This window comes from Pseudoliparis swirei, chromosome 7 (assembly GCF_029220125.1).
Source record: "Pseudoliparis swirei isolate HS2019 ecotype Mariana Trench chromosome 7, NWPU_hadal_v1, whole genome shotgun sequence".
NCBI lineage: Eukaryota > Metazoa > Chordata > Actinopteri > Perciformes > Liparidae > Pseudoliparis > Pseudoliparis swirei.
This window is the reverse complement of record NC_079394.1, coordinates 15,583,207-15,610,506: the sequence shown is the minus strand read 5'-3', so window position 1 is coordinate 15,610,506 and position 27,300 is coordinate 15,583,207. Positions and strand designations below refer to the sequence as shown.

At 39.4% G+C, this 27,300-nt stretch overlaps 1 protein-coding gene across 1 annotated transcript in view; it reads right to left on the bottom strand.

Annotated features, from left to right (window-relative positions):
* Nucleotides 1-763: 763 nt before the first annotated feature.
* LOC130196447 (ral guanine nucleotide dissociation stimulator-like) overlaps nucleotides 764-27,300 on the bottom strand; it is a 30,876-nt gene continuing 4,339 nt past the window's right edge. The window contains exons 2-19 of the mRNA XM_056418606.1: nucleotides 19,857-20,161; nucleotides 19,048-19,122; nucleotides 18,003-18,250; nucleotides 15,551-15,675; nucleotides 14,187-14,402; nucleotides 12,596-12,699; nucleotides 11,877-11,961; nucleotides 10,764-10,844; nucleotides 10,084-10,170; nucleotides 9,976-10,008; nucleotides 9,722-9,843; nucleotides 9,126-9,221; nucleotides 8,869-8,957; nucleotides 8,711-8,826; nucleotides 8,000-8,074; nucleotides 7,594-7,842; nucleotides 7,392-7,506; nucleotides 764-3,746 (exon numbers count right to left, since the gene is read on the bottom strand). Coding sequence (XP_056274581.1) covers nucleotides 3,571-3,746; nucleotides 7,392-7,506; nucleotides 7,594-7,842; nucleotides 8,000-8,074; nucleotides 8,711-8,826; nucleotides 8,869-8,957; nucleotides 9,126-9,221; nucleotides 9,722-9,843; nucleotides 9,976-10,008; nucleotides 10,084-10,170; nucleotides 10,764-10,844; nucleotides 11,877-11,961; nucleotides 12,596-12,699; nucleotides 14,187-14,402; nucleotides 15,551-15,675; nucleotides 18,003-18,250; nucleotides 19,048-19,122; nucleotides 19,857-20,161 — 2,397 coding nt within the window. The 3' untranslated portion in view covers nucleotides 764-3,570. The remainder of the gene's footprint in view (nucleotides 3,747-7,391; nucleotides 7,507-7,593; nucleotides 7,843-7,999; nucleotides 8,075-8,710; nucleotides 8,827-8,868; nucleotides 8,958-9,125; nucleotides 9,222-9,721; nucleotides 9,844-9,975; nucleotides 10,009-10,083; nucleotides 10,171-10,763; nucleotides 10,845-11,876; nucleotides 11,962-12,595; nucleotides 12,700-14,186; nucleotides 14,403-15,550; nucleotides 15,676-18,002; nucleotides 18,251-19,047; nucleotides 19,123-19,856; nucleotides 20,162-27,300) is intronic.

The following is a 27,300-nucleotide window of genomic DNA, read 5'->3' as shown; positions in this document are numbered from 1 at the left end:
TTCTGTAATGCAATTAAAAAAACAAAAATGTCATGCATTCTGGATTCATTACAAATCAACTGAAATATTGCAAGCCTTTTATTCTTTTAATATTGCTGGTTATGGCTTACAGCTTAAGAAAACTCAAATATCCTATCTCTAAATATTAGAATATCATGAAAAAGTATACTAGTAGGGTATTAAACAAATCACTTGAATCGTCTAATTAACTCGAAACACCTGGAAACACATTTTCAAATGTTTGATTTTGTTTTGCTGTTATACATTTTTTTTAAACTTGGTCTGAGGAAATATTCAAATTTTATGAGATAGGATTTTAGAGTTTTCTTAAGCTGTAAGCCATAATCAGCAATATTAAAAGAATAAAAGGCTTGCAATATTTCAGTTGATTTGTAATGAATCCAGAATGCATGACATTTTTGTTTTTTTAATTGCATTACAGAAAATAAAGAACTTTATCACAATATTCTAATTTTCTGAGACAGTCCTGTATATACATATACATACATATATATTTATATACATATATATACATACATATATATACACATATATATATATATATTTATATATAATGTGACAATGTTATTATGATCTTTCAATAATATGATGCTACACTAACAGTTGTTATGAATCTAAGTTCCTTAATCTTAACACAAAGGACTCAAAAATAAAGAGGAAAGAATCTATTTTCTTTTATAAACTTAATGTTTATTCGTATATACATGAATATATTAATCTATAGCCAAGAAAGGAGAGAATGTACAATGCAAAACAAAAATCTTTATATACAAATCAATAAATAAACAAAAGTAATAAGGACAGTTTTGTATTATACACAAGTGTTTGTGTTCTTGGGGGGGAAACAAGTAGGAAAACAAAAACAAGAAGATGAGACTGCAGTTAGAAAAGGTCTGACATTCTTTTGTTTTCTTTCAATTGGAAAAATGGCACCCGAGCACAGTTCAGGCAACAAAACAAAAACATTAAAAAAATTAAAAACACGTTTCCAGTATTTTCTATGTTTTTTCTTCTTCTCTCTCTTCTTGTTTTTGTTCAAACTCGCACAGAATCGTTCAAAAACCACACACACAAAAAATAATTAAAAAAGGTACGTCATTGTCAACACTACGAGACACACACACACACCAGTCCGACATCTTTTAAAAGTTCCACTCGTGTGCACAATGTTTACGAGACGGAGCTGCTGCAGAAACAACTGGGAACACTGGGAATAAAGGGGAGGAGCCGCGCTGCGTTCAGGCTCCCGTTTTCAGTCTGTTATCAATTATCAAAACAGTCACTGCGGTGCATTCAAGGTCCTTAAATACCTCACTGAACCTCTTCTGTTGTTTTGTTTTCACCAGAATCAGATGATTTTTAATCCCGGAAACTTGGATTAAAGGAAAGGAAACGTGTCCGGAGACACTCGGCAGATTCAAACAGAAATTAGCTCCGACGTCTGTTTGGATTAAAAATATATATTTTTTAAAATATTTGATAATTTGGCAGCTGTTTGATCCTGATTTTTTTTTTTTTAAATAACAAAAATGAATGAAAGTGTTTCTCCAACAGCTTCTTCTTCTTCTTCTTCTTCACTTCAAGTTTCTTGGACGACGGGTCCAGACATCATATAGTGTTCTCACCCCTTTTATTTTGTCGTTGTTGTTGTTTTGTTTTCCAGAAAAATGCGACAACAGTAAACATACAAACTTTTTTAAACTCACTATTAAAAAGGCAAAGGGGACTCTCGTCTGTTAAAAGTAACGGTTTCTCTTTTTCTCGCTTATTTTTTTTTGGCACATGGAGGTCACGCCCGTCGAGCCAATGTTCACCCCGACGTCAGGCCAAGTGAACGGGGTCAAAGGTCACAGTGTTCAACAGAGGCCTCCTGCCATTAGGGAGGTGGGTGGGGCTTCATTCATCTGATCAGTATTGTGAACTTCATGCAGAAGAATGTCTGTTGAACATCTGTGATTTCCTACGCTTCCCAGGGTGCAATGCAAACGCGTTCACGGGGCTCCGACCGTCTCGACGTGTCTAACAACGGTTTGTGGCCTCGGAGGAGAGAGAAACTTCACGCGTGGTTTATATCCTCGCTCCTTTTTAACTCTTTAACGTCCTCATCTGATTCGTCCTCGTCAGACTCATAATACTTTTATTTATTTCCTCTTCCTCCTGCGCGGACCGGTCGATGAGGAAATGGACTCCTCCCACATGTAAGAGGCATTAAGTGCAGATTTAAGAGCCAGTTTACAAGTCAGGAAAATAGAAAATAAAAAAAGGTAAAGAAATCAAAGTAAATCCATGAATGAGAAGCTGCGCTCATCAACTTTTGGGTCCCTTTTGTTTCAGGAGGAATGTTGGTGGTACATCACCACCGCTGTGGTTTTGACCTGTTTGATTCTGTTCATCAGAATCCTTAAGAAGTGACCGCTGACGCTTCGCAGCTGGTTGGAAAATATCTCAACTTTGTTTTCGACTGAAGCGCTTCACGAGAAGGTCGAACTGTCCCTTAAAGAAAGAGAAAGAAAAGTTTGTTCTGCGTCTCACCGACGTTTTCAGGGAGCTTTTCTGTGTTTCGACCCCAAAAAATTATCACCAAAATTGTTCCCCACACTTTCTGAGAGAGAGAGAGGAGAGAAAAAGAGGGATTCTTCTTTGCCGTCCCCAACATTTTTGGGGATTTTGTGACATAATAATCTGATGGAATATTTATTCTTTCACAATCACATATATCCATATATATATATATATATTTATGTGTGATTGTTAAATAATATATATTCTAATATTATATATATATACATATATATATATGTATATATATCAGTTTGTATTTGCAGTATTTCTACATATTATCCAAATATGTAATTATTTTAATTACCAATTAATTTATAATTTGCTGTTGACACAAAAATTATTTGACTTCAGGGTCAAAATATTTCTGTATTTCTTTACGAAAAACAATCTGAAGATGAATTTGCCATTCGTGGCAATTCAAATTTAAGAATTAATTCATTACATATCTTATAATTCTTATTTTTGCCTGTTTTGTTTTTGTTTCTATTGGCTTCTATTGGTTTAAAAGATTAAAAACAATATCTTCTGAAAACAGCAAAGAAGAAGAAGAAGAAGATAAAGAAGGAGAAGAAAAAGAAGAAGAAAAAGAAGAAAATCCGTTGATATGGACAAAATGTCAAAATAAAATAGTGCCGGCGTTAATCAACGTCTATGTACACGCCGTCTGTTCTCGGCTCTCTTGTTCTTCTCCTGGTCTCCACTTCAAAGAAAGAAAAGTAGGCGGTGGCATGTGATTCATGGATCTCAGTCTCTCCCCCCCCCCCCCCCCCCTCTGTGTCATGGCAGCGCTCACACATTCACATAGTCTCGGATCCCTCAAAAAGAGTCCCGGCGTGATTGGTCGGTAAAGGCGTCGGTACAACGAGCAAGAAAAAAAAGTTCCCTGAAGAAACCATTCCGCGGCTTCCGTATGTACAACTCCGGGCCAGCAGGGGGCGCACACGCCCTCTGAAGTTCAGGGGATCAGGGAGTAGACAAGTTCTTCCCTCAGAAAATCCCTTTGGCGATCTTCAGGCCCTTCTGTTTCATGCGTGGCAGCGTCGAGCTCGCCACGTTCTTGGCGCGCATCGGTCGCCCCAGGCCCCGCCTTTTCAGCACAAAGTCGTAGTTGGCGGTGGAGTTCATGGCGTAGAAGACGTTGGCATTGTCCGGGATACGAAGCTCTAAAAAGAAGACACGGAAAACACGGTGAGAAGAACTCTGGATTCAATCTGATTTATTTGAAGAACACAGCGACGTAATGATGGTCTTCAATGTGGTCGTAGGTACAGTGGCCCCGCACGGTCAAAATCCACAAGATCATAAAAAAGATTACAATTCGCCAAAAAGATGATTTTATAGATGAATAGGACAAGATCATTTCCCTCGTCCGGCAGCATTAAAACCTAAATCTTTATTAATTCATAAATTTTTCACTAACATGTTTGAATTCGTTTAGATATATTAACATAAAATAAATATAAAATGTCTGACATAAACAATAAAATAAAACAGGGCAATATGATACATGTTCATATATATATATATACACACACATGTTCATATATATATATATATATATATACACACACGTTCATATATATACACATATATATATACACATGTTCGTATATATATATATATATATATATATATACACATGTTCATATATATATATATATGTTTATGAACATGTATCATTTTGCCCTGTTTTATTTTTAATTTTTTAAATGATACATATATACACTACCGTTCAAAAGTTTGGGATCACTTAGAAATGTCCTTATTTTTCAAAGAAAAGCACTGTTTTTTTCAATGAAGATTACATTAAATCAATCAGAAATACACTCTATACATTGTTAATGTGGTAAATGACTATTCTAGGTGGAAACGTCTGGTTTCTAATGAAATATCTCCAGAGGTGTATAGAGGCCCATTTCCAGCAACTATCACTCCAGTGTTCTAATGGTACATTGTGTTTGATAATCGCCTTAGAAGACTAATGGATGATTAGAAAACCCTTGAAAACCCTTGTGCAATTATGTTAGCACAGCTGAAAACTGATTTGCTGATGAGAGAAGCTATAAAACTGGCCTTCCTTTGAGCTAGTTGATTATCTGGAGCATCACATTTGTGGGTTCGATAAGACTCTCAAAATGGCCAGAAAAAAAGAAGTTTCATGTGAAACTCGCCAGTCTATTCTTGTTCTTAGAAATGAAGGCTATTCCATGCGAGAAATTGCAAAGAAACTGAAAATTTCCTACAGCGGTGTGTACTACTCCTTCAGAGAACAGCTCAACCGGGCTCTAGCCAGAGCAGAAAGAGAAGTGGGAGGCCCCGGTGCACAACTCAGCAAGAAGACAAGTACATTCGAGTCTCTAGTTTGAGAAATAGATGCCTCACAGGTCCTCAACTGGCAGCTTCTTTAAATGGTACCCATAAACGCCAGTGTCAACGTCGACAGTGAAGAGGCGACTCGGGATGCAGGCCTTCTAGGCAGAGTGGCAAAGAAAAGCCATATCTGAGACTGGCCAATAAAAGAAAAGATTGGTATGGGCAAAAGAACACAGGCATTGGACAGAGGAAGATTGGAAACAGGTGTTCTGGACAGATGAATCCAAGTTTGAGGTGTTTGGATCACACAGAAGAACATTTGTGAGACGAGAACAGGTGAAAAGATGCTGGAAGAGTGCCTGACACCATCTGTCAAGCATGGTGGAGGTAATGTGATGGTCTGGGGCTGCTTTGGTGCTGGTAAAGTGGGAGATTTGTACCAGGTAAAAGGGATTTTAAATAAGGAAGGCTATCACTCCATTTTGCAACACCATGCCATACCCTGTGGGCAGCGCTTGATTGGAGCCAATTTCCTCCTCCAACAGGACAATGACCCAAAGCACACCTCCACATTGTGCAAGAACTATTTAGGGAAGAAGCAGGCAGCTGGTATGCTGTCTGTAATGGAGTGGCCAGCACAGTCACCAGATCTCAACCCCATTGAGCTGTTGTGGGAGCAGCTTGACCGTATGGTCCGCAAGAAGTGCCCATCAAGCCAATCCAACTTGTGGCAGGTGCTTCAGGAAGCGTGGGGTGACATTTCAACAGATTACCTCAACAAATTAACAGCTAGAATGCCAAAGGTCTGCAATGCTGTAATTGCTGCAAAAGGAGCATTCTTTGACGAAAGCAAAGTTTAAAGAAAAAAATTAATACTTCAAATACAAATCATTATTTCTAACCTTGTCAATGTCTTGACTATATTTTCTATACATTTTGCAACTCATTTGATCAATAAAAGTGTGAGTTTTCATGGAAAACACAAAATTGTCTGGGTGACCCCAAACTTTTGAACGGTAGTGTATATATAAAAACTAGGGCTGTGAAACGATTAAAATTTTTAATCAGATTAATCACAGGTTTCTGTGGATTAATCATGATTAATCCCATATATACATTCAGGGTTTTTCCTGGGTCAAAATGGGTCTTCGGTGCTCCCAAAAAAATTGTTTGCGCGCTGTGCGCACCGTCTGTTCGTTGACTGAGTGATCAGCAGCTGGCCGCTCGGTCCATTCGCGCACCTCAGAGTTGCGTATTGATCAGACAAGAAGACACGCTTATCAACTCCAGTGTCTCCCCTACTATTATAACAGGGGGAAATCTCCACCCGTCACCCTGTAATTTTCGTCTACCCCCCCCCGTCAACAATTCTCGGCTCGCGCGACAGAGCGATGCGCGCGCCGGCATCAAAGCTCTGCGGCGACCGCGATCGACATATTGGGGGGGGTGCAAGTGACTTTTTTTCGTCCCGATGTGCGCGCACACGCCGGCATCTGAGCTCTGCGGCGCGCGAGACGGAGATCGGTGTCGTGTTAACGAGACACGTCGAGACAGAATGACATGCTGCTGGTTAGAGACGACCAACAACAGATGGATTGGAAGCTCATTCTGCGCATGCGTTAAAAATAAATAACTAGTTAAACCTGTAATTGAATTAACTGAGTTAACGCGTTATTTTTCACAGCACTAATAAAAACACTACCGTTCAAAAGTTTGGGGTCATCCAGACAATTTCGTGTCTTCCATGAAAACTCACTTTTATTTATCAAATGAATTGAAAATTGAATAGAAAATATAGTCAAGACATTGACAAGGTTAGAAATAATGATTAATATTTGAAGTATTAATTTTGTTCTTCAAACTTCAAGCTCAAAGGAAGGCCAGTTATAGCTTATATCACCAGCATAACTGTTTTCAGCTGTGCTAACATAATTGCACAAGGGTTTTCTAATCAGATATTAGTCTTCTAAGGCGATTAGCAAACACAATGTACCATTAGAACACTGGAGTGATAGTTGATGGAAATGGGCCTCTATACACCTATAGAGATATTTCATTAGAAACCAGACGTTTCCACCTAGAATAGTCATTTACCACATTAACAATGTATAGTGTGTATTTCTGATTCAATATTACACCCTCCCCCCGCCTTCGGATTAATTTGACCCCATTCAATGTTTAATGTCGGTGTTCTTTCGGTAGTCAACAAACAAACATAAAGTGCCTCACACTTAAACTTGGAAATCAATATTAATTCTAATAATTTTCTGGAGGTTTTAATTGCTGGCGTCAAATTGAACCCAAAGGGTAAAATATGTTAGTAAATATAAAGGTAACAGGAGGGTGAAACATTGAATCGGGTCAAAATGACCCATAGGCGGGGGGAGGGTGTAATATTGATTCGGGTCAAAATGACCCGAAGGCAACACAAGGGTTAAGAGACCCTCACAGTGCTTCTGTGACCGCCTATTGTTCTATCAATTGTTCCCCTTCACCTTTGTCCTCAGAGATCCTCTGCATCAGCTCATACTCGTCGGTCTTTTCTCGCTCCAGGTTGTGTTTGATCATTGCCTTCCTGATGACGGCCGGCGTCTTGTCCTGACTCGTCACCTGAGGCGGAGAGACGACACCCAATCAGCACGTTCGTAACGCCGTCAGGTGTCAACACAGGTGTGTTTGATACCCCCACCCCCTCACCAGGATGCTCTTGTACATGTTGCCGTTCTCCACGTCCAGGCTGACCCGGATGATGCAGCAGTCGTCCACCTGCTGGTTGTAGAGCGGCAGCGACAGCGTGGAGTACGTGGACACCGCCGACACCGAGCGCTTGTGCGAGCGCGAGGCGGACAGCGGCGTGGAGGAGGAGACGGAGGAGGAGGAGGCGCTGCTGGAGCCCGAGGCAGAGCCCGACGTGTCCAGGGAGGAGAGGGAGGTGCACTCCCAAAACTGAGGGGGGATGGGGAGAGAGAGAGGGGGTGAGTGATGTTTACGACTTTTATTCAATGTTAAAATGGAATAATCTGTCTGTTTTTACTCTTTGTGTGAGTTGCATTGTGGGAAATGTAGGCTCCGAGGTTTTTCGATGGTTTACTGGTTTTGTTACCGTTGACGTCGTGTCGGCTGCCGGAGCGTCTCTCCCCAAAGCAGAGACGGTGAGCTTCCCCGAGGGAGTTGACGTCTAGGAGGGGGGGGGGGGGTATTCATTATCAACATTATTTATAATATATTTATATTATTTTAAATATATTTATATTATTAACATTATTTATAATATATTTATATAATTACTAATATATTAACATTACTTCTAATATATTCAAATTATTTTAAATATATTAAAATAATTTCTAATATTTTAACAGTATTTCTAATATATAAATTATTTTTACATTATTTCTAATAATTTAACATTATTATTCTTCCTTTCTCTTTCTCTCTCCCCCCCACTGCAGGAGATTAATATCAGCCATTCAAAGAGCTGTTTGTTGAGCTATTTCTAATATATTTTATATTATTTCTAATATATTAACATAATTTCTAATATATTAAAATTATTTCTAATGTATTAATATTCTAACAATTATTTGTACTAGATGAATATTTACATTATTTCTAATATTTTTACAGTATTGCAATACAATTACAATAACATATTTGTTCTACATGAAAAAAAACATTTTCTGTCAACGGTCTAATTGATTGATTTATATTCAGATTCAGCTGCACTTGTTTAAATTAAGAATCCTTTTTAATGAGCTCTTTTTCTCCTCTCACATTAATAACTAAACTTTAAGCTCCAGTAGCCGCCTCCCACCTTCCTCTCGTGTCCCTCCGGGGAGTCGGACAGGAAGCTGGCGTTCACGTCCTCCAGGTCTGATCCGCTGGAGCTGACGGAGGTGACGCTGAGAGCGTCGCCACTGTCCCCCCCTCCTCCTCCTCCCCCTCCCCCACCTCCACCTCCTCCACCCCCGCCTCCTTGGTACGGCCGGTAGTGAGAGTGGTCGAAGGACTTGGAGTGAGAGCCCGGAGCGCCGCTGCAGCCGGCCTCCGTCAGCTGGCGGCTGGAGGGGAGAGAAGGAAAAATGGTTTATTTACGTGAAACCGGTTACGGATCAGCCGGTTACCGAACAGCCGGTCACCGATCAGCCGGTCAGCGATCAGCCGGTCACCGAACAGCCGGTCACCGAACAGCCGGTCATCGATCAGCCGATCAATACTCGGGGACTCACTCGCTCCAGCGCTTCATGATGCCGCCGTTCTTCTTGGCGCGCAGCGTGTTGCTGGCCGACTCCGACAGAGCCTCGATCTCACAGGACAGGTTGTAGCTGCGGGGACAGGAAGTGGCATTAATGCGGACGCACGGGAATCCTGCACTGACGTGGGTCAGTGAACACATCTTTGTATAGATAATACAAATATACAGTATATAAAATTATCTTGTTTATTTATAATATATACAGTATATTTGTTGTATATATATAATAATATATACAGTATATTTTTTGTTTATAATAAATATATACAGTATATAACAGTGTATTGTTTGTTAATATAATAATATTTCCACTATATTGTTTGTTTGAATAAATATATACAGTAAATTGTTTGTTTATATAATAAATATATACAGTATATTACAGTATACTGTGTGTTTAAATTAAAAATACAGTATATATATATCATACTTTAACCAAGGTACAGACTTCATTTTTCATTATTTCAGATTATATTATATGATATTAAATCAGGTGACATCTTGCAGTAGCCAGATTATATAGTATAATATTAAATGAGGTGACATCTGGTGGGCAGCCAGGTGACCCACCTCTCTGCCTCGCTGAGTTTCTCCACGCCGGCAAACCAGTCCCTGAAGTGACTGTCCTGAGTGAAGCTGTAGTTGTTGGAGGCCAACTGGAGTAGCTTGATCTGAGCGATCACCTCGAACTCCTGAGGGGGAAACATATATAATAAACAATAAACAAATGGGCTTTATTGTCATAAATTGTTGATTTTGTCCCTTTTTTAAACTTTTAAAACACTTTGCTGTTTTTAATTTGTTCCAATCCTTTGCCAACTCACCTTTCTTCTCTTCTCAAAGTTGATCAGACCACCCTAAAAAAACATTTAAATAAATAAATGAATATATTGTTATTAAACTCATTAATAAATAATATTTAATCAGCTCACCTCCGTGTAGTCCTTCATGGCCGTGTCCATCATCACCAAGTCCGTGAGGAAGGTCCCCAGGTAGGGAATCGTGCCCTGCATCACTCCCTGTAAACAACAACCAGATGAGCAAGGCACTTCCTTCAGGGTCGAGATTCATTAGAAGAAACAGAAATACATCAGATAGAAGGATTAGTTCATTTATTTTATTTATGTTCAGATAATAAATGATTTCTAAATTCAGATTTTTTTTTTTTAATGGTCCAAATTTTGATTTAAAAAAAATCAATGTGTCCGATTTGTGTATTTCTTTAACCAACCGTTGAACAATTTAATTATTTTTAGTAATAATAACATTATTTATATGGCACACGTTTAAAACAACAGGAAGCTTAAGAGTGATGTGCAAATATTTGAAATAAGTGAAATAAATAAAAGAAAGAAAAGAAAAGACTAGTATATAAAAAACTAGTATACAGGCATCATGCATATTATATATACACAAGAATATCCTACAGTTTTATAAAAGTAAAAGACCTGTGCATCCGGCTTATATCTCCTCCTCAAAATACATTTTAGGACAGCTGAAGAACCCATAAATTAGAAGAGAGCAGATCCATTTCCCCTGGACAGACTGCAGTGACCGTCCTCGCCACCAGGCGGTGCTGTTGGCCCACTGGGGGCATTCACTGAGGACTCACCAAGTGGTCTCTCTGCTGCTGGTGTCTCCTCTGAGCTCGTTTGGGGTTGATTTCCAACGTGGCGAACTTTGACGTTCCCTCCTGAGGGAAATTACATCAAACGGAGACTTTAAATACAAGAAATAACAGATCGTTATCATCGTGGGTCATTTACAGGACAATAGAAAGAGGTAAACAATAGTGAACGTGTCGTTTTCAACCAGTTAAACAGAAAAGTAATTTTCCATAAAAGAATAAAATAAAAAGTACAAGTTTGCGTCCACATGTTACAAAAAGTATTTCTGTATCTGCTGCTCTTACATTTAATTAAAATACTTTTAAACTATAAGACAGTTAAAACACTATGATGATGTGTGTGAATCTGTATAATAATATAAAGTATATGTAGTATAAGTATATGTGTGTTTCTGTTATTGGCTTGAAAAGATCACAACGTAAATGTAAACTAGAGACATAAATCTTTACATATACGAATGTCTTGTTATTTTTATTCCCTGTAGTTTTGCCACCGAATGGCGGCGGGTCAAACTACAAAGGCTGCTGGACCCTACATTTCCCACAATTCAGTAGCCTTTTCCTTTGGTCGCTTTCGTTTTGAGAACTCTGGTGTTCCCGGATGTTCGAGGGAAGAAGGAAACAAGCGGACGACTTTAACCCCTTCCGCACTTTCAATGGCCCTGAAAGTGCTCCTGACTATCTGAGTTGCCCCCCACCCCTCTGAACAGTGACTGGTCCGCGTAGATAAGGGCAACGCCCCCGAGGGGTTCCTCTCTCCCACGCCATTATCTTATGCTGACGTCAGCGGGGATTCCCTCAGAGGAGTGACGCCAGAAATCATCTGACCCTAATGTGTTCTGTATTTATCAGAGCTGGTCATCACCGGATGAACCTTCCTCCTCTGTGCTGGAGGGCGCCATTATATATATATACATACAAAAGAATCTGCTCGTTTTTAGCATATGAAAAAATAATAATAATAAATACAAAATATTTAAATAAACTAGGAAATCAATGAAGTATTTGTCTTATTTATATATATATATATATATATATATATTTAGATATAGATAGATATATCTATACATATAGATATATATTATACAGGCTCCTCACCTTCACCAGCAGCTCTCGGCTGAGGGAGTAGTTGTTGTCATCGGAGAAGATCTCGGAAAGCTCGCGGAAGATGCGGAAACTCTCCCTGAGAGCAGAGGCAACTGTCATATATATATATATATACACTACCGTTCAAAAGTTTGGGGTCACCCAGACAATTTAGTGTCTTCCATGAAAACTCACACTTTTATTTATCAAATGAATTGAACATTTCATCGAACATATAGTCAAGACATTGACAAGGTTAGAAATAATGATTAATATTTGAAGTATTAATTTTGTTCTACAAACTTCAAGCTCAAAGGAAGGCCAGTTGTATAGCTTATATCACCAGCATAACTGTTTTCAGCTGTGCTAGCATAATTGCACAAGGGTTTTCTAATCAGACATTAGTCTTCTAAGGTGATTAGCAAACACAATGTACCATTAGAACACTGGAGTGATAGTTGCTGTAAATGGGCCTCTATACACCTATGGAGATATTTCATTAGAAACCAGACGTTTCCACCTAGAATAGTCATTTATCACATTAACAATGTATAGTGTGTATTTTTGATTAATTTAATGTTATCTTTATTCAAAAAACAGTGATTTTCTTTGAAAAATAAAGACATTTATAAGTGACCCCAAACTTTTGAACGGTAGTGTATATATATATATATATATATATATGTATTTATATATATTTGTGTGTGAGATGCTACAGAGTGGGGCGCTACCGGGACACCTCCTCCCACGCCCTCTTCAGGCGGTGGATGGCGTTGCACTGCAGGGCGGAGAGGATGGCTCGCAAAGACGAGAAGTTCTTCAGGATCCGACATTCCTGAACACAACGGGGACAATCATCTAATCATCAATAAACGTGGTTCACTAGCTCCTCTCCTGATAGGCTACCTTCATATATATATATATATATTTACTTGGAGGTTAAATTGAGCTAAATGACAAATCATCAGCATCAAAACATTTCTTTGATTAAATTAGAAAAGAGAATATGTGCATGTATGTCAATCAAGGCATGTATATACATACATACATACATATATATATATATGTATATACATATACATATATATACAAATACATATATATACATTTATACACACATATATAATATATATATATTAAAATAAAAACACATTTATAAAATATATAATATTAAAATAAATACTTAAAATAATTATGAGAAAGAAAGAGAAAAAATAAAATCGAAAGGAAAATATAATAAAAGAAAAATGTTTATGAAAAAATTATATATATATATATATACACTACCGTTCAAAAGTTTGGGGTCACTTATAAATGTCTTTAGTTTTCAAAGAAAAGCACTGTTTTTTCAATAAAGATAACATTAAATTAATCAAAAATACACTCTATACATTGTTAATGTGGTAAATGACTATTCTAGGTGGAAACGTCTGGTTTCTAATGAAATATCTCCATAGGTGTATAGAGGCCCATTTCCATCAACTATCACTCCAGTGTTCTAATGGTACATTGTGTTTGCTAATCACCTTAGAAGACTAATATCTGATGAGAAAACCCTTGTGCAATTATGCTAGCACAGCTGAAAACAGTTATGCTGGTGATATAAGCTATAACTGGCCTTCCTTTGAGCTTGAAGTTTGTAGAACAAAATTAATACTTCAAATATTAATCATTATTTCTAACCTTGTCAATGTCTTGACTATATGTTCTATGAAATGTTCAATTCATTTGATAAATAAAAGTGTGAGTTTTCATGGAAGACACGAAATTGTCTGGGTGACCCCAAACTTTTGAACGGTAGTGTATATTTAAAAAAAATTATAGAAATATATATATATCTAAATATATTTTTATACACATTTTTATTGTATTATAATTTCTCCAGATTTTTCTCTCTTTTCTCTCTCATAGTTATGTTTATTATTATTAATTATTATACCGGTATATATATATATATTTTAATTAAATAAATATTAAATTCCTTTTATATATAAATTAATATAAGCTATCTATATATACAGTACATATATAGATAGCATATATTAATATATATACATATAGCTTATATTAATTAGTACAGTATGTGTCGATATATCAGTATATGTGTGTGTGTTTAGTATATATATACTAAACACACACACACATATACTGATATATCGAATAAAGAATAATATATAAATACTAGTTATAAATAATGTCCTCTTGTGACTCAAGACGTCCATTAACACCACCACCGGTAACACGACCACCTGTAAAACCACCACCTCCGTCAGCTCTCGGGTCCTCGTTGAGAAGCTAAACCCTCCGATTGGCCGGACTCACCCGGGCCACGTCGATCCAGCGCTCCAGCAGCCGGGCCCTCTGGTTGGGCTTCAGCATGGGGCTGCTGAGGCAGGTGGTGATGACGCAGTTGGTGACGGAGTTGAACTGGGCCACGGTGGCCCTGATGGTGGGGGCCAGGTGCTCCTTCCCCTTCTTGTCCCGCTGGGACCAGATGCCCCCCAGGCAGTGGTAGGGCACCACCTTCTTGAACAGGTCCTGGAGAGAGAGGCGGGGGCGGAGCCACTCATTTAAAATGTAATTAAAACAAAACATTTAACTTTGCACACGTGGTTTTAACACAGAGCTTAAAAAAATGAAAAGAACCCAAGTTTAATTTCTTTCACAATTTAATAAAAAACATTAAAAACACTGGAATCTATAAAAGATGGCGGCTCCCCCTGCTCTATATATATAACTATTTATTTATATATATATATATATACTATGTATCCTCGACTTTCTGGATCGGTTTCCCTTTCAATTGAGACATTTAGAATAAAAATGTTTATTAATTAAATGAAACAATTTAAAGTTTAGTTTCGGCTGCTCACGATGTGTTCAAGGAACACCGTAAAGATGAAAACACGAGGATAATGACCGTTTGTTACTCTTTTTTTTGGTTCGCTTCAAGCGGTTTATTTGGGGAGAGATAATTAAAGGAGACATTTCGAATGAAAACGTTTATTAATTGAATGAAATAACTAAGTTCGGAAGCGATCACACAAGATGTGTTCAGGGACCAGCGTAAAGATGAAAACACAAGGGATAATGACCGTTTGTTACTTACAAGAATTTACAATCTTTTTTCTGGTTCCCTTCAAACTGTTTAAATGATAATAAAAAAAGAGAATTAAATGAGACATTTATAATAAAAACATAAGTTTAGTTTCGGCTGCTCACGATGTGTTCAAGGACTAACGTAAAGATAAAAACACAAGTGATAATGACCATTTGTTACTTGCAAGAATTTAAACTCTTTTTTTTCTGGTTCCCTTCAAACGGTTTATTTTTTTCAAATGAGACTTTTAGAATAAAAAATGTTTATTAATTAAACGGAACAACTTTAAGTTTAGTTTAAATGATTAAAAAAAAGATAATTAAATGACACATTTAGAATAAACACCCAAGACTAATTTCGGTTGCTCACGATGTGTCCAAGACCAAAGTAAAGATAAAAACAGGAGGATAATAACGTTGTCGTTCAAAGCTTCTCCAATGCTCTGTGTTTCTCGTCTAATGTGTGAACGTAAGATCTTTGATCTTAAGTTCACATTATTTTCTGATATTTAATGCATTAAAACGGATTACTTGATGTATAATTGGAAGATTAAAATAAAATTGTCCGATGAGAGAAGGTAACTCACGGCGTCCATGAGTGTGAACTGCTCCGCCACCATGATGGGGTCAAAGGACAAGAAGCTGAAGGCAGGAAGCTCATCCTCGAAGCCGCTCTCTTCCTGCGTGGCGAAGGGGCATCCGACGTGTTCGCCTGAGCAGAATCAAACAACAACAACAAGCTTGTGTTTTACAACTCGACCCTGAACCCCACGTGAAGAAGTGAGAGAACAAGAAAAGAGAGAAAACTTTAAGGGGTACTAGAATCGCATTTAAAAGGTGATGTGTATATTTCCTTTTTCTATTTCATTATTATTATTTTTCCCTTATAGTAAAATAGTTTTTTCTGTAAAAATGTGTGTATATATATATATACAAAAATAAATGAATAATATAAGCTATATATATATATATATATACATACACACAGGCACGTGCACAGACATTTTGGGGGGCAGGTGCTCAAACCAAAAAAAGGGCACCCATTGCCAAAAAAAATTCTGACAGAGTTGAAGCATAAGCAGCAATAAACTGATGATGCAATACATCCTCGACCTGCGTTTCCTCTGGGCAGCATTAGACCGCTAGTTTACATTTTCTTTTTGAATAAAGATGAATTATTATATAGCAACAACAGTACACTCATTCTGATTGGCTAATGGGTCGTCATGCCTGTAATGTAATGGTACTACTTTATAGACATGCGGAGTGATACGAAGGCATGTGTTATCAGAGGGGGGCGTGTACAGTCGGCAGTCCGCTGTTGGAGTTACCCGAATCCAGTCAGTCTCAGTGTTATGTATGGTTAAGCTAATAAAAGATACTTCGAGATACAACGGTCTCAAACCCTATTATTCCATAAAACTACAATGCCAGCCACGTATTGCCCTCCTCGCTGGTCTGATACGGATCCGTATTGCCCTCTGACCTCATTTTCAAAATGAGCGATATTGATAGACATCAACAGCCAAGAGCAGTGGTCCTCAAACTAAGGACCACTGCTAAGAGAGGCCTTATGATTTTTCTTTCAGTCTGGCCACACAAATCCAAGACTAGCCCCTGTTAAATAGAACGAAATAAGAATTCTCTCTCTCTCTCTTTTCTCTCTCTTCTCTCTCTTTTTCTCTCTTCTCTCTCTTCTCTCTCTCTCCCTCTCTATTCTCTAAACATAATTAACGTCAGTAAGCAGCTGCAAGGCTTTGAAATCACGGATTTCATGAGTTTTTGTTTGTTAATTTTTTTTAGGAAACGTCGGACCAGTTGTGATGTCATATTTTCAGCAGCGCTAATGTTGTGGTTGATTTATCACAAAACAACGTCAGGGGACAAACAGCGTCATGACCTGTTTGTCTGGTGCTGCGCGTCAGAGGAGAAGGAGGTGCAGCCGTTTGGTGGCGCGAGGAGCACTGCGCGGAGGAGGAAGTGGAGGAGGAGGGAGGGGCGCGGCGGGGGGAGGGGAAGGCGGGGGGGGGTCGTGAGCCCCGCGGAGCATGTCGGGGCGAAATTCTCCCAAGAACTCAAATAAATGCCCCGTCGGATATTAAAACACATTTGGGGGGAGTTGACGACAGAGAGAGAAACTTTTATTCTTAAATACTGATGAATGAAAAAAGTGGCTCCAGCAAAAAGGGCACTTTACTCATCCAGGGCAAAAGGGCTGGTGCTTGAGCACCACTAGGGCTCTATCTGTGCACGTGCCTGCATACACACACATATCTAAATATATATACATATACAGGACTGTCTCAGAAAATTAGAATATTGTGATAAAGTTCTTTATTTTCTGTAATGCAATTAAAAAAACAAAAATGTCATGCATTCTGGATTCATTACAAATCAACTGAAATATTGCAAGCCTTTTATTCTTTTAATATTGCTGATTATGGCTTACAGCTTAAGAAAACTCTAAAATCCTATCTCATAAAATTTTAATATTTCCTCAGACCAAGTAAAAAAAGATTTATAACAGCTGAGTGTTTGTCAAGGCTCAGGAAACCCTTGCAGGTGTTTCGAGTTAATTAGACAATTCAAGTGATTTGTTTAATATCCTACTAGTATACTTTTCATGAAATATTCTAATATTTAGAGATAGGATATTTGAGTTTTCTTAAGCTGTAAGCCATAATCAGCAATATTAAAAGAATAAAAGGCTTGCAATATTTCAGTTGATTTGTAATGAATCCAGAATGCATGACATTTTTGTTTTTTTAATTGCATTACAGAAAATAAAGAACTTCATCACAATATTCTAATTTTCTGAGACAGTCCTGTATATACAAATATGCCCGCACACACATATACAAATATATATGAATAAATATGAGTTATAAATAAAGGGATAAAACGTAAACAACATAGATCATATCTTGGTCTATGGTCATCAGCATTATATATAATATATTCATACATACATACATATATATATATACACACACAGACACACATATATAAAATATATAATATTAGAATTTAAATTCTGACCCCTGTGTCCGGGCGTCTCGCCGCCGTCCCTCTCCCGTGCCGCCCGGGTCCCGTCAGCGCCTTCGGGCTCGCTCTGCTGCCGCCGGTGGAAGTGGGCCAGCAGGTTGCGGGCGCGGCGCTCCAAGTCCGAGCCGGGGAAGTGGCGGTGCAGGTAGGACATAAGCTGGTGGAGGCAGTCGTAGCTCGGGGGGGTCCAGAAGTCCTCGTGGTACTGGTCCAACCAGGCGCCCAGGATGGAGGAGACGGTGCTGAGACACACACACACACACACACACACACACACACATACACATTACATGTCATTTAGCAGACACACAAACACACACACAGAGACAGACACACACACAGAGACACACACACACACACACATTACATTACATGTCATTTAGCAGATGCACACACACACACACACACACACACACATTACATTACATGTCATTTAGCAGACACACAAACACACACACAGAGACAGACACACACACAGAGACACACACACACACACACACACATTACATGTCATTTAGCAGATGCACACACACACACACACACATTACATTACATGTCATTTAGCAGACGCACACACACACACACACACAGAGAGATACACACACATACACACCACATTACATGACATGTCATTTAGCAGATGCACACACACACACAGATACACACACGGATACACACTCACACACAGAGAGACAGACAGACACACACATTACATTACATGTCATTTAGCAAACGCACACATACACACACACACATTACATTACATGTCATTTAGCAAACGCACACACACACAGACACACACACAGACACACAGAGAGAGACACACACATACACACCACATTACATGTCATTTAGCAGACGCACACACACACACAGATACACACACAGATACACACACACACACACACACAGAGACAGACACACACATTACATTACATGTCATTTAGCAAATGCACACACACACACACACACACACACAGACACACACAATAAGAAGAAGAAGAAGAAGAAGAAGAAGATGCATTATCCCCTGACTCACTTCCTCAGCTCGGTGCAGTCGTCCTGGGAAACTCGATGTGCCGCGACGGCCGGGACGTTTTGTAGCTTAGCGTACCTAAAAAACATTAAAAACATGATTCATTTAAAATATTTAAACGTTTAAATCCTGATGGAAAGAATCAACTTTGTCTAAGCTGAGATGGAGACAAAAGAACCTTCTGCTCTAATTCATTCGTTCACACTTTAACTTTAAGTTCTAACTTTCGTCTACCAAATAAAATACATTTATAATAATAATGAGAATCAATAAAGGTCGAGATACCTCATTGTTTTCACTCATGGATCAAATCCACCAGTTTGGATGAGAGCTTGTATTTTCTACTTTATTGACTAAAACACATTTAAATTTAACGAGTATATTAAATGTCCTTTAATTAGTAAATATGACTTATTCATGCATTAAAAATACTAAATTAAAAACACTATTAAATGGGTGTTTCTAGAACATAAACTTTGGATACATTCAGGTTTTAAATGATAGTTTAATGTTATTGACAGATAGTTTATTATATCTGTTTGTATCACTTTCAAAATCCCAAAATACTGTCAACAAAATATATTGTTTTTATTATAAATGTGTAGAAATGAGGCTCTGAATAAAGCTTCATAATATATATTCATGAATGAACGTGTTAAGAGATTAAAGTTACATTTCACACATGTCCACCGTATGAAATTTTTACATATGCAAATGAGGCGTTACGTAACGGGAACTTTAGGTGAACTCAGTCGAAATCTACAGAAGCGAAATGAGAGAAAAGTGTAAATTCTTCCTCCTCTCATCCTCACCTGTTGAGCAGCATGTCCAGCACCTGCCTCGTGGAGGCGAAGGAGCGGTAGGTGCAGAGGAAGATGGTGACGTAGGTTGAGTCCTTGCCTCTGAAGGCCGACACCATGTACTCCACCAGCCGCTCCAGCGTGCCGGCCTTGATGGTGCGCACCTTGCAGGTCTCGTAGAGGCTGAGGGCGGAGTCCGTGTCCACGCCCAGCCAGCGCTGCCCCTTGCTGGCCGACTGGTGCAGCTGCACCTTCCTCAGCGTGATGGTGAAGACAGCGTCCTCCTCGGCCTCCTCGCCGATCTCCTGCGTCGAGCTCTGAGAGGGACGGAGAACAAGACCCCGTCGTTACCATGGAGAGGGAAAGGGCCTTATTATGGGATGGGAACATGTAATTACGACCGCCAGCGACTCTTTCTCTGTGTGAAAGGCTTGTTACCAAAACAAAGTTCACTGGATGAACGGGAACTAATCCACAGGTTTAAGAGCAAAGTCCGGCTCCTTTACTTTGGGGATTAAATGCAGAATTTGTTCATTATTCATGTTTTTTTTAAATGGACTCGACCCAAAGTCAGTTTTTATTTTCCACTATACATATAAATATTTTTATTTATTAGCAGTTATCAAATAACAATGTGGTTTTTTTAAGGCTGTCAATCGATTAAAAAAAATTAACTAATTAATCGCACATTTTGAAATTGCGATTAATTAATCGCGATTAATCGCGATTAATCGCGCTTAAAAGTGTTTTCCTTCTTTTTAAAGACAAAACTTCACACAGAGCTGTGTTTTCAAAGAGGCTCCTACATATACAGTGCCAGCGAGGTATTTAATATCGTGGATGATAAATTGTTTCTTCAGTGAAACATCAGATTATATTGAGACCCCATTGGTCCTGTCATCTTTAACATTGAACAGCAGCAGAACCAGTGGCCTTGGTGACTGACTGACATTCACATATGTCACGTTAACCCTCTGGAGGCTGTGGGCATTTTATACATTTTACAAAATAAATTAAATTCACCGTTTAAAGTCTTTTGCATGTGACACACCCCCACGTGTTATACATCAAACATTCCAGAACAATCTCAGCTCTGAAATAAGGCTCATTGTCCTCACGCCGTGTTCTCTGGTTCTCTGACTGACAGGCTGCTAAATGAGCCTAACCTGTGAGGTGGGAGGTCCTTTGTGATTTACTGAGTGTTCATTGGTTGTTTTTACCGAAACGGATTGACAAATCATGGTGAAGGTTTCGTGTGACGAGTTCTTTCCGCGCCGCGTCACCCGACACGTCGCCCCTCTGTTCCTCTGTGTATCAGAGGGGGAGACGGGAGGAAGGAGGAGCAGGAGGAAACCCGACTGATTCATCCACGAGTTAAACTGATTTCTGCTTTTATTTTCGCGGAGAAATAATTGTTTTAAAAACGGAAACAGTGTCAAACCGTACTGCCGCGGTTTAAAAATAAAAAAATAAAAAAATTGCGTTAATTGCGTTAAAATATTTTAGTGCGTTAACGCGGCCAAATTAATCGCATAGATTAACGCGTTAACGCTGACAGCCCTAGTTTTTTTAAATGGAATCAACATATATTTTCCCCTATATATCTTTTTTAAATGGACTCTCCCCAAAAGTTAGGGAGACGAAGGCACAAAGGCATAAAAAAGGGCACTGAAGGTCTACTTTTGAGTTAATGAACACTGAAAACAAACATCAGCTGCGAAACCCCGAGGACCGAAACCAGTCAACAGCACAGAGTGGGAACGGGTCAAGGTTCTCTACACGCGGTCACGCGGGACTGTAAAGAATATATATTATAGCTTAGCATAGCCTCGTGTATTGTGCATAAATGATATGTGTAAAGTGGAAAAACACTGGATGAGAGTTAGAAACTTCAGCAGGGCATTCCGGCGCCTGAACTGATCAAAGAAGATAACAGTGACACACGAAATAAATTTTATGCACCACGCTCATCCTGGAAGATGACTAGAACAAAGAAGCTCTATATACTCTCAGAGCAGGAGAAGGCAACTGGAGACATTTACTAAGCGCAGATAAGATAAGGAACGGTCCAGCTTTGGCAATTAATATCCGGATTCAACCACAGGCCTCTCTGACCCCCCCCCACACACACACACACACACACACACGTGAAGAGGCCTTTTGATAAACGACCTAGACGCAGCGCATCCCACCTCGGAAGAGATAAGATTATCTTAGAAAACTCTCGAGCTCAGTGGAATAAGCTTCAAAGAAAGCAACAAGTCTTTCTCTTCCCACACTTTTTCACAACATATGCTCTCATTGGCGGGCCGAGAAGGACCAATGAATGAGCGACAGCGATGGAGGCAGAGACGAAGAACCAATGAGAAGACACCGCCCTCTCTTCGCTGGACCAATCAGAACTGGTCTTGATGACTATTTAAACCGTCGCGCCCTCTGCTAAGGCGCCTCTCTCTGGTCTGAATACAATAGGTACCAGGCGGAGGGGGGCCCATGCATGATGTCTACTTGTATCCTGATTTCTGAATAAAACGCTTATAGATGTAAAGTTGAAGTCTACCGCTGTTTCTTTCAGTCAGTGCCGTCCGGTGGTGGGTGTGTTCCTCCAACATCAACAGGACCACTCGGGGACCACACAGGGACCACACGGGACCACAAGGGACCACACGGGACCACACGGGACCACAAGGGACCACACGGGACCACAAGGGACCACACGGGACCACACGGGACCACAAGGGACCACACGGGGACCACACAGGGACACACGGGACCACTCGGGGACCACACGGGGACCACACGGGGACCACACAGAGACCACACAGGGACACACGGGGACCACACAGACCACACAGGGACCACACGGGGACACACAGGGACACACGGGGACCACACGGAGACCACACAGGGACACACGGGGACCACACGGAGACACACGGGGACACACAGGGACCACACGGGACCATACGGGGACCATGGTTTTGGTTTAGTGTAAAACAATTTATTTTGTAAGTGCCTTTTAATGTTTTAGGTCCTTGTATTTTGAAGTTCTTCCAGCGAGACAGGACGTAGATGTAAATCTCCTAACTTGACTTCGCAAAAAGTACATTAGCTAGGTGTACTGAAGGAATAGGTGTATTTGTATTACTCTATGAACTGCTAACAAGGTACTTTGTGTTTTATTTGGGCTTTGAAGACATGTTTAGCAACTTTATTCTTTAATTAACTTGTAAAATGAATTGTAATAAATATATATATTGTCCGGCTGGGGTCCGTTACAATTAGTCCTAATTTAGAAAGGCATGCACACAAATCAGAGGAATTTGATCAATTCATAAAAATGTGTTGTAATCTGTTTCCAGGCCCCCTTGCAGTGCATGCTGGGAGCATGAGTCATCAGAGTCCGTTGCCGAGCCTCGGTGTGACTCCCCCGTGCGTCACTGCCTACTTTCTTTCTTTAAAAAAAAAAATTTATATTATTCGATAACATCTCAGTCATCGACGAGTCCCCTGTGTTGTGTCGGCGTTGCCGTGGAGACGAGCTCTGCAAAATGAGACCGGCTGTGTGTCTTTGGAAAAAGTGACACGGCATAGATCTGTTGGACTGTTGAGACATTATGATTTTAAACTTATGAGAACGGAACAACATTTTTTTTTTTTTAAACCAAGTAGCAGAAAAAACAATATTTGAATAAATTGCTTTCTGAAGGGCTTGTTTCAATAAAAAAAAAACATGACTATTTTATGCCACTGAAACAACGACAATATAACTACACCGACGACCGGCTCCAAACCCTTTGTGCACTAGACAAGATTAAAAAAATAAAAGTTTTCCAGTGCAATCAGAACTATGAGAACATGAACTTCAGTAACCTCTGTGACAGATAAATAGGGAAAGAGGAGATCAACCCACGGCCTGTCGACAGCTTATCAGCCGCAGCACCCGGAAGCCGTGGAGGTCCAACCCCATGACAACACATGTTTAAAAACAGGAGGGATTGGCGTCGCTTCAGTAGGAAAAAGAGAGCCGAGGTTAGCTGGGAATGCAAAAAGAACGTCAGAATGTAATCTAACGTGAATGAAACACAACTCCTCTGGTTGTATAGAAGTCTATGCTTCATGTGTTAGAGCTGCATTCTCTCTACTGTCCACCAGGGGGCGACTCCTGTGGTTATATAGAAGTCTCGGCTTCATGTGTTAAACCTGCATTCTCTCTACTGACCACCAGGGGGTGACTCCTCTGGTTGTATAGAAGTCTACATAATGACTCTACTTCTCTCTTGATGTATTCCCTAAACACGTAAACATTGTAAACATGAGTTTATGTCTCAGTCTCTAGTTTCAAGTCTTCTTCTATACAGCATGATGTCATCATTTAGTACATGATGGTCATTTAGAGTCGAACAGACCATAAAGCAGGGGATGCTTTAGGGGCGGGGCTACAAGGTGATTGACAGGTCAACACATTCACTTTGAGGATTAACTGGAGGCTCTGGGACGTTCCTCCTGTAAACTTGTGTGTTTTTGTGTATTTGTGCCGTGAAGTCACTAAATGTTCGGCGCCTCCAGCGAGGAACATTTAGTGACTGTGATCGTCACATTTTGAGCACGATGCTCTAAAAACAGAAAAGGCACCGACAGCTGTTATTTATAGAAACCCATTTGCTCTTCATCGCAACTAAACCTACCATTTAAAATCCATTATGCACAGGGGAGGTTTTTTTATTCTAAATCTGGTCACAACAGAGTGAAATATAAATGTTGGTTTTCAAATGAAAGCAATAATAATTATATATATATATATAGAAACACACTGCCAACACCGGGAAGTAGCTGCCAGCGATAATGAGTCACTTTATAAATCTATTTGTTTCATTTAAAATGCCTCCTACACACTCAGATGGACGTTCTCCTCCCCCCAGCGTCGGGATACAAAACTACGAAATATAATGTTGCCCCTGACATCACGAGCAGAGGCAACAAATGCCCCCATGATAATAAGATCATTTCATGGAGTTTTTTGTCTTTTCTTTGTTTTGCCTGTATTGCCTGAACTAGGTAGGTAAAACAAAATCAATAAATATAATTTTGAATTATACAAAATTAAAGAAATACACTACCGTTCAAAAGTTTGGGGTCATCCAGACAATTTCGTGTCTTCCATGAAAACTCACTTTTATTTATCAAATGAATTGAAAATTGAGTAGAAAATGTAGTCAAGACATTGACAAGGTTAGAAATAATGATTAATATTTGAAGTATAAATTTTGTTCTTCAAACTTCAAGCTCAAAGGAAGGCCAGTTGTATAGCTTATATCACCAGCATAACTGTTTTCAGCTGTGCTAACATAATTGCACAAGGGTTTTCTAATCAGACATTAGTCTTCTAAGGCGATTAGCAAACACAATGTACCATTAGAACACTGGAGTGATAGTTGATGGAAATGGGCCTCTATACACCTATGGAGATATTTCATTAGAAACCAGACGTTTCCACCTAGAATAGTCATTTACCACATTAACAATGTATAGAGTGTATTTTTGATTAATGTTATCTTTATTGAAAAAACAGTGCTTTTCTTTGAAAAATAAAGACATTTCTAAGTGACCCCAAACTTTTGAACGGTAGTGTAAGTTATAATTGTTGTTGTTTAAAAAATAATAATAATAATAAATAACAATTTAATTTGATTGTCTGATTTGTGTTTTCTGTTTGTTTTTGGTTAAAAAAAATCTAAGAAAACACTTTGAACATTTCCTCCCCTGGTTCCACCGGACCGTGAATGAACATGTGGAGCAATGGGAGGAGAGAAGAGGGAGAGAGAGAAGTTTCAGGAGGAAGAGCGTCATGTCGGCTTTTTCATACAGTTTAAAGACTCAACATGACCTGATTCTGTAATGCCTCAACAATCAGCTGATTCATCCCTAAAGGCCTCACGCACTGTGAGTCATTTAGACTTTCACACAAACCTTACCTTTCACAATAAAAGCCCCAGGCAGCCTGTCACTCAAAGGAAACTCAATACAATATCTGACAGTTTCTTCCCAAATAAGTTTGGTTTTCTTGTCTCTTGTCCTGTTAGCACTGATGGGAAGGACGTCACAAAAAGCGATACTTCGGTACCAATTTGATGCAAATGTTTTTCTTTAGTCGTCTGAAACACGAAATGACGCCATAAACCTAACTAATGCGTCATTGTGAACGACAAATCTGAAATCTGCAGGAGGCGAGCTAGCTAACGTTAGCTGGTAGCAGAACCGCAGAGCTAATAGCTATCTAGCATTAACGGAGGCCACGTTGAGGTTCACTGCGATACGTTCAAGCACAAAAGGTTAATTACGACGTCAACGTGATGCGTTCAAATGTGATGTTTTCACAGCAATATAAAATAGATATTAGAGTGAATTACGACTTGTTTACTTGCCGTTTATTTGTTTTTGTTTTTAACGTGGTATCAAAATGGGAAACGAGATTCGTGGTATTTTCAATTGATGCTGACTACTAAACAACGAGCCATTAAATCTTAAAGAGAGTGACGTTCTGACGTCTCCACCTCACAAACATCCTTTAAAAACAGGCTGAACTGTTTCTGACCTACTCCTCCGCTCAGAGACACAATCAGGATTCTTCTACTCGATGTTTAACTCCTCCCCATCTCCATATCTGAGCTTGTATAAACACAGACCCCCGCCCTCCCCAGCTCCGTTGCATACTAAAACCACAAACACAAGCCCCCCCCCGCCATTCTGAGCCAGAACCCTCTGGAGGCCGAACATCGTCGTGTTTCTCAAGTTTTCGACTCTCGCAGACAGAAAAGACACACCTGCCCGATAGAGGAGGTCCCCAGAGGAGCCTCAGAAAAGATTGATGTTAATCGGCAGGGAAAGTCCCAGTGGAAAGACAGAAGCTGCCCCACCCCCCCCAAAAAAAAAAAAAAAAAATCAACACCTAAACAAAGCCGACAATGTAGAGCGTCCATTACAACCCAGTAGCACAAGCCAGTGACTTCCCCTCGCTAACAATGGTGCTGACAGCCAGTCAGATCATTTGGATGTGGGTCAGGAGGAGGAGGAGGAGGAGGAGGATGAAGGAGGAGGAGGACAAAGAAGAGGAGGATGAAGAGGAGGAGGAGTTGTGGACGATAAAAAACATTATTGTTATTACGCAGCGATGCGCGTCGCTCTCTGAGACCACGTGAGCAATAGCAACGCTAGCATGCTAACGTTAATAATGTGCTACGTTTAGCACGTCTAACGTCTTAGTTCAGCCTTGTAGGGTGCTAATATTTGATAATTTGAAGTTAATCGTTTGGTTTTGTTTTAACAAAAAACAAAATGGCGATCTCAATTCCCCCACAATGCCAAATGTGGCGTTTTCTTGTTTTGTAGAACCGACTGAAAATTAATAATAATTTAAATCACAAAGAAATCTGCAAAGAAATTAGCGCGCTGACGT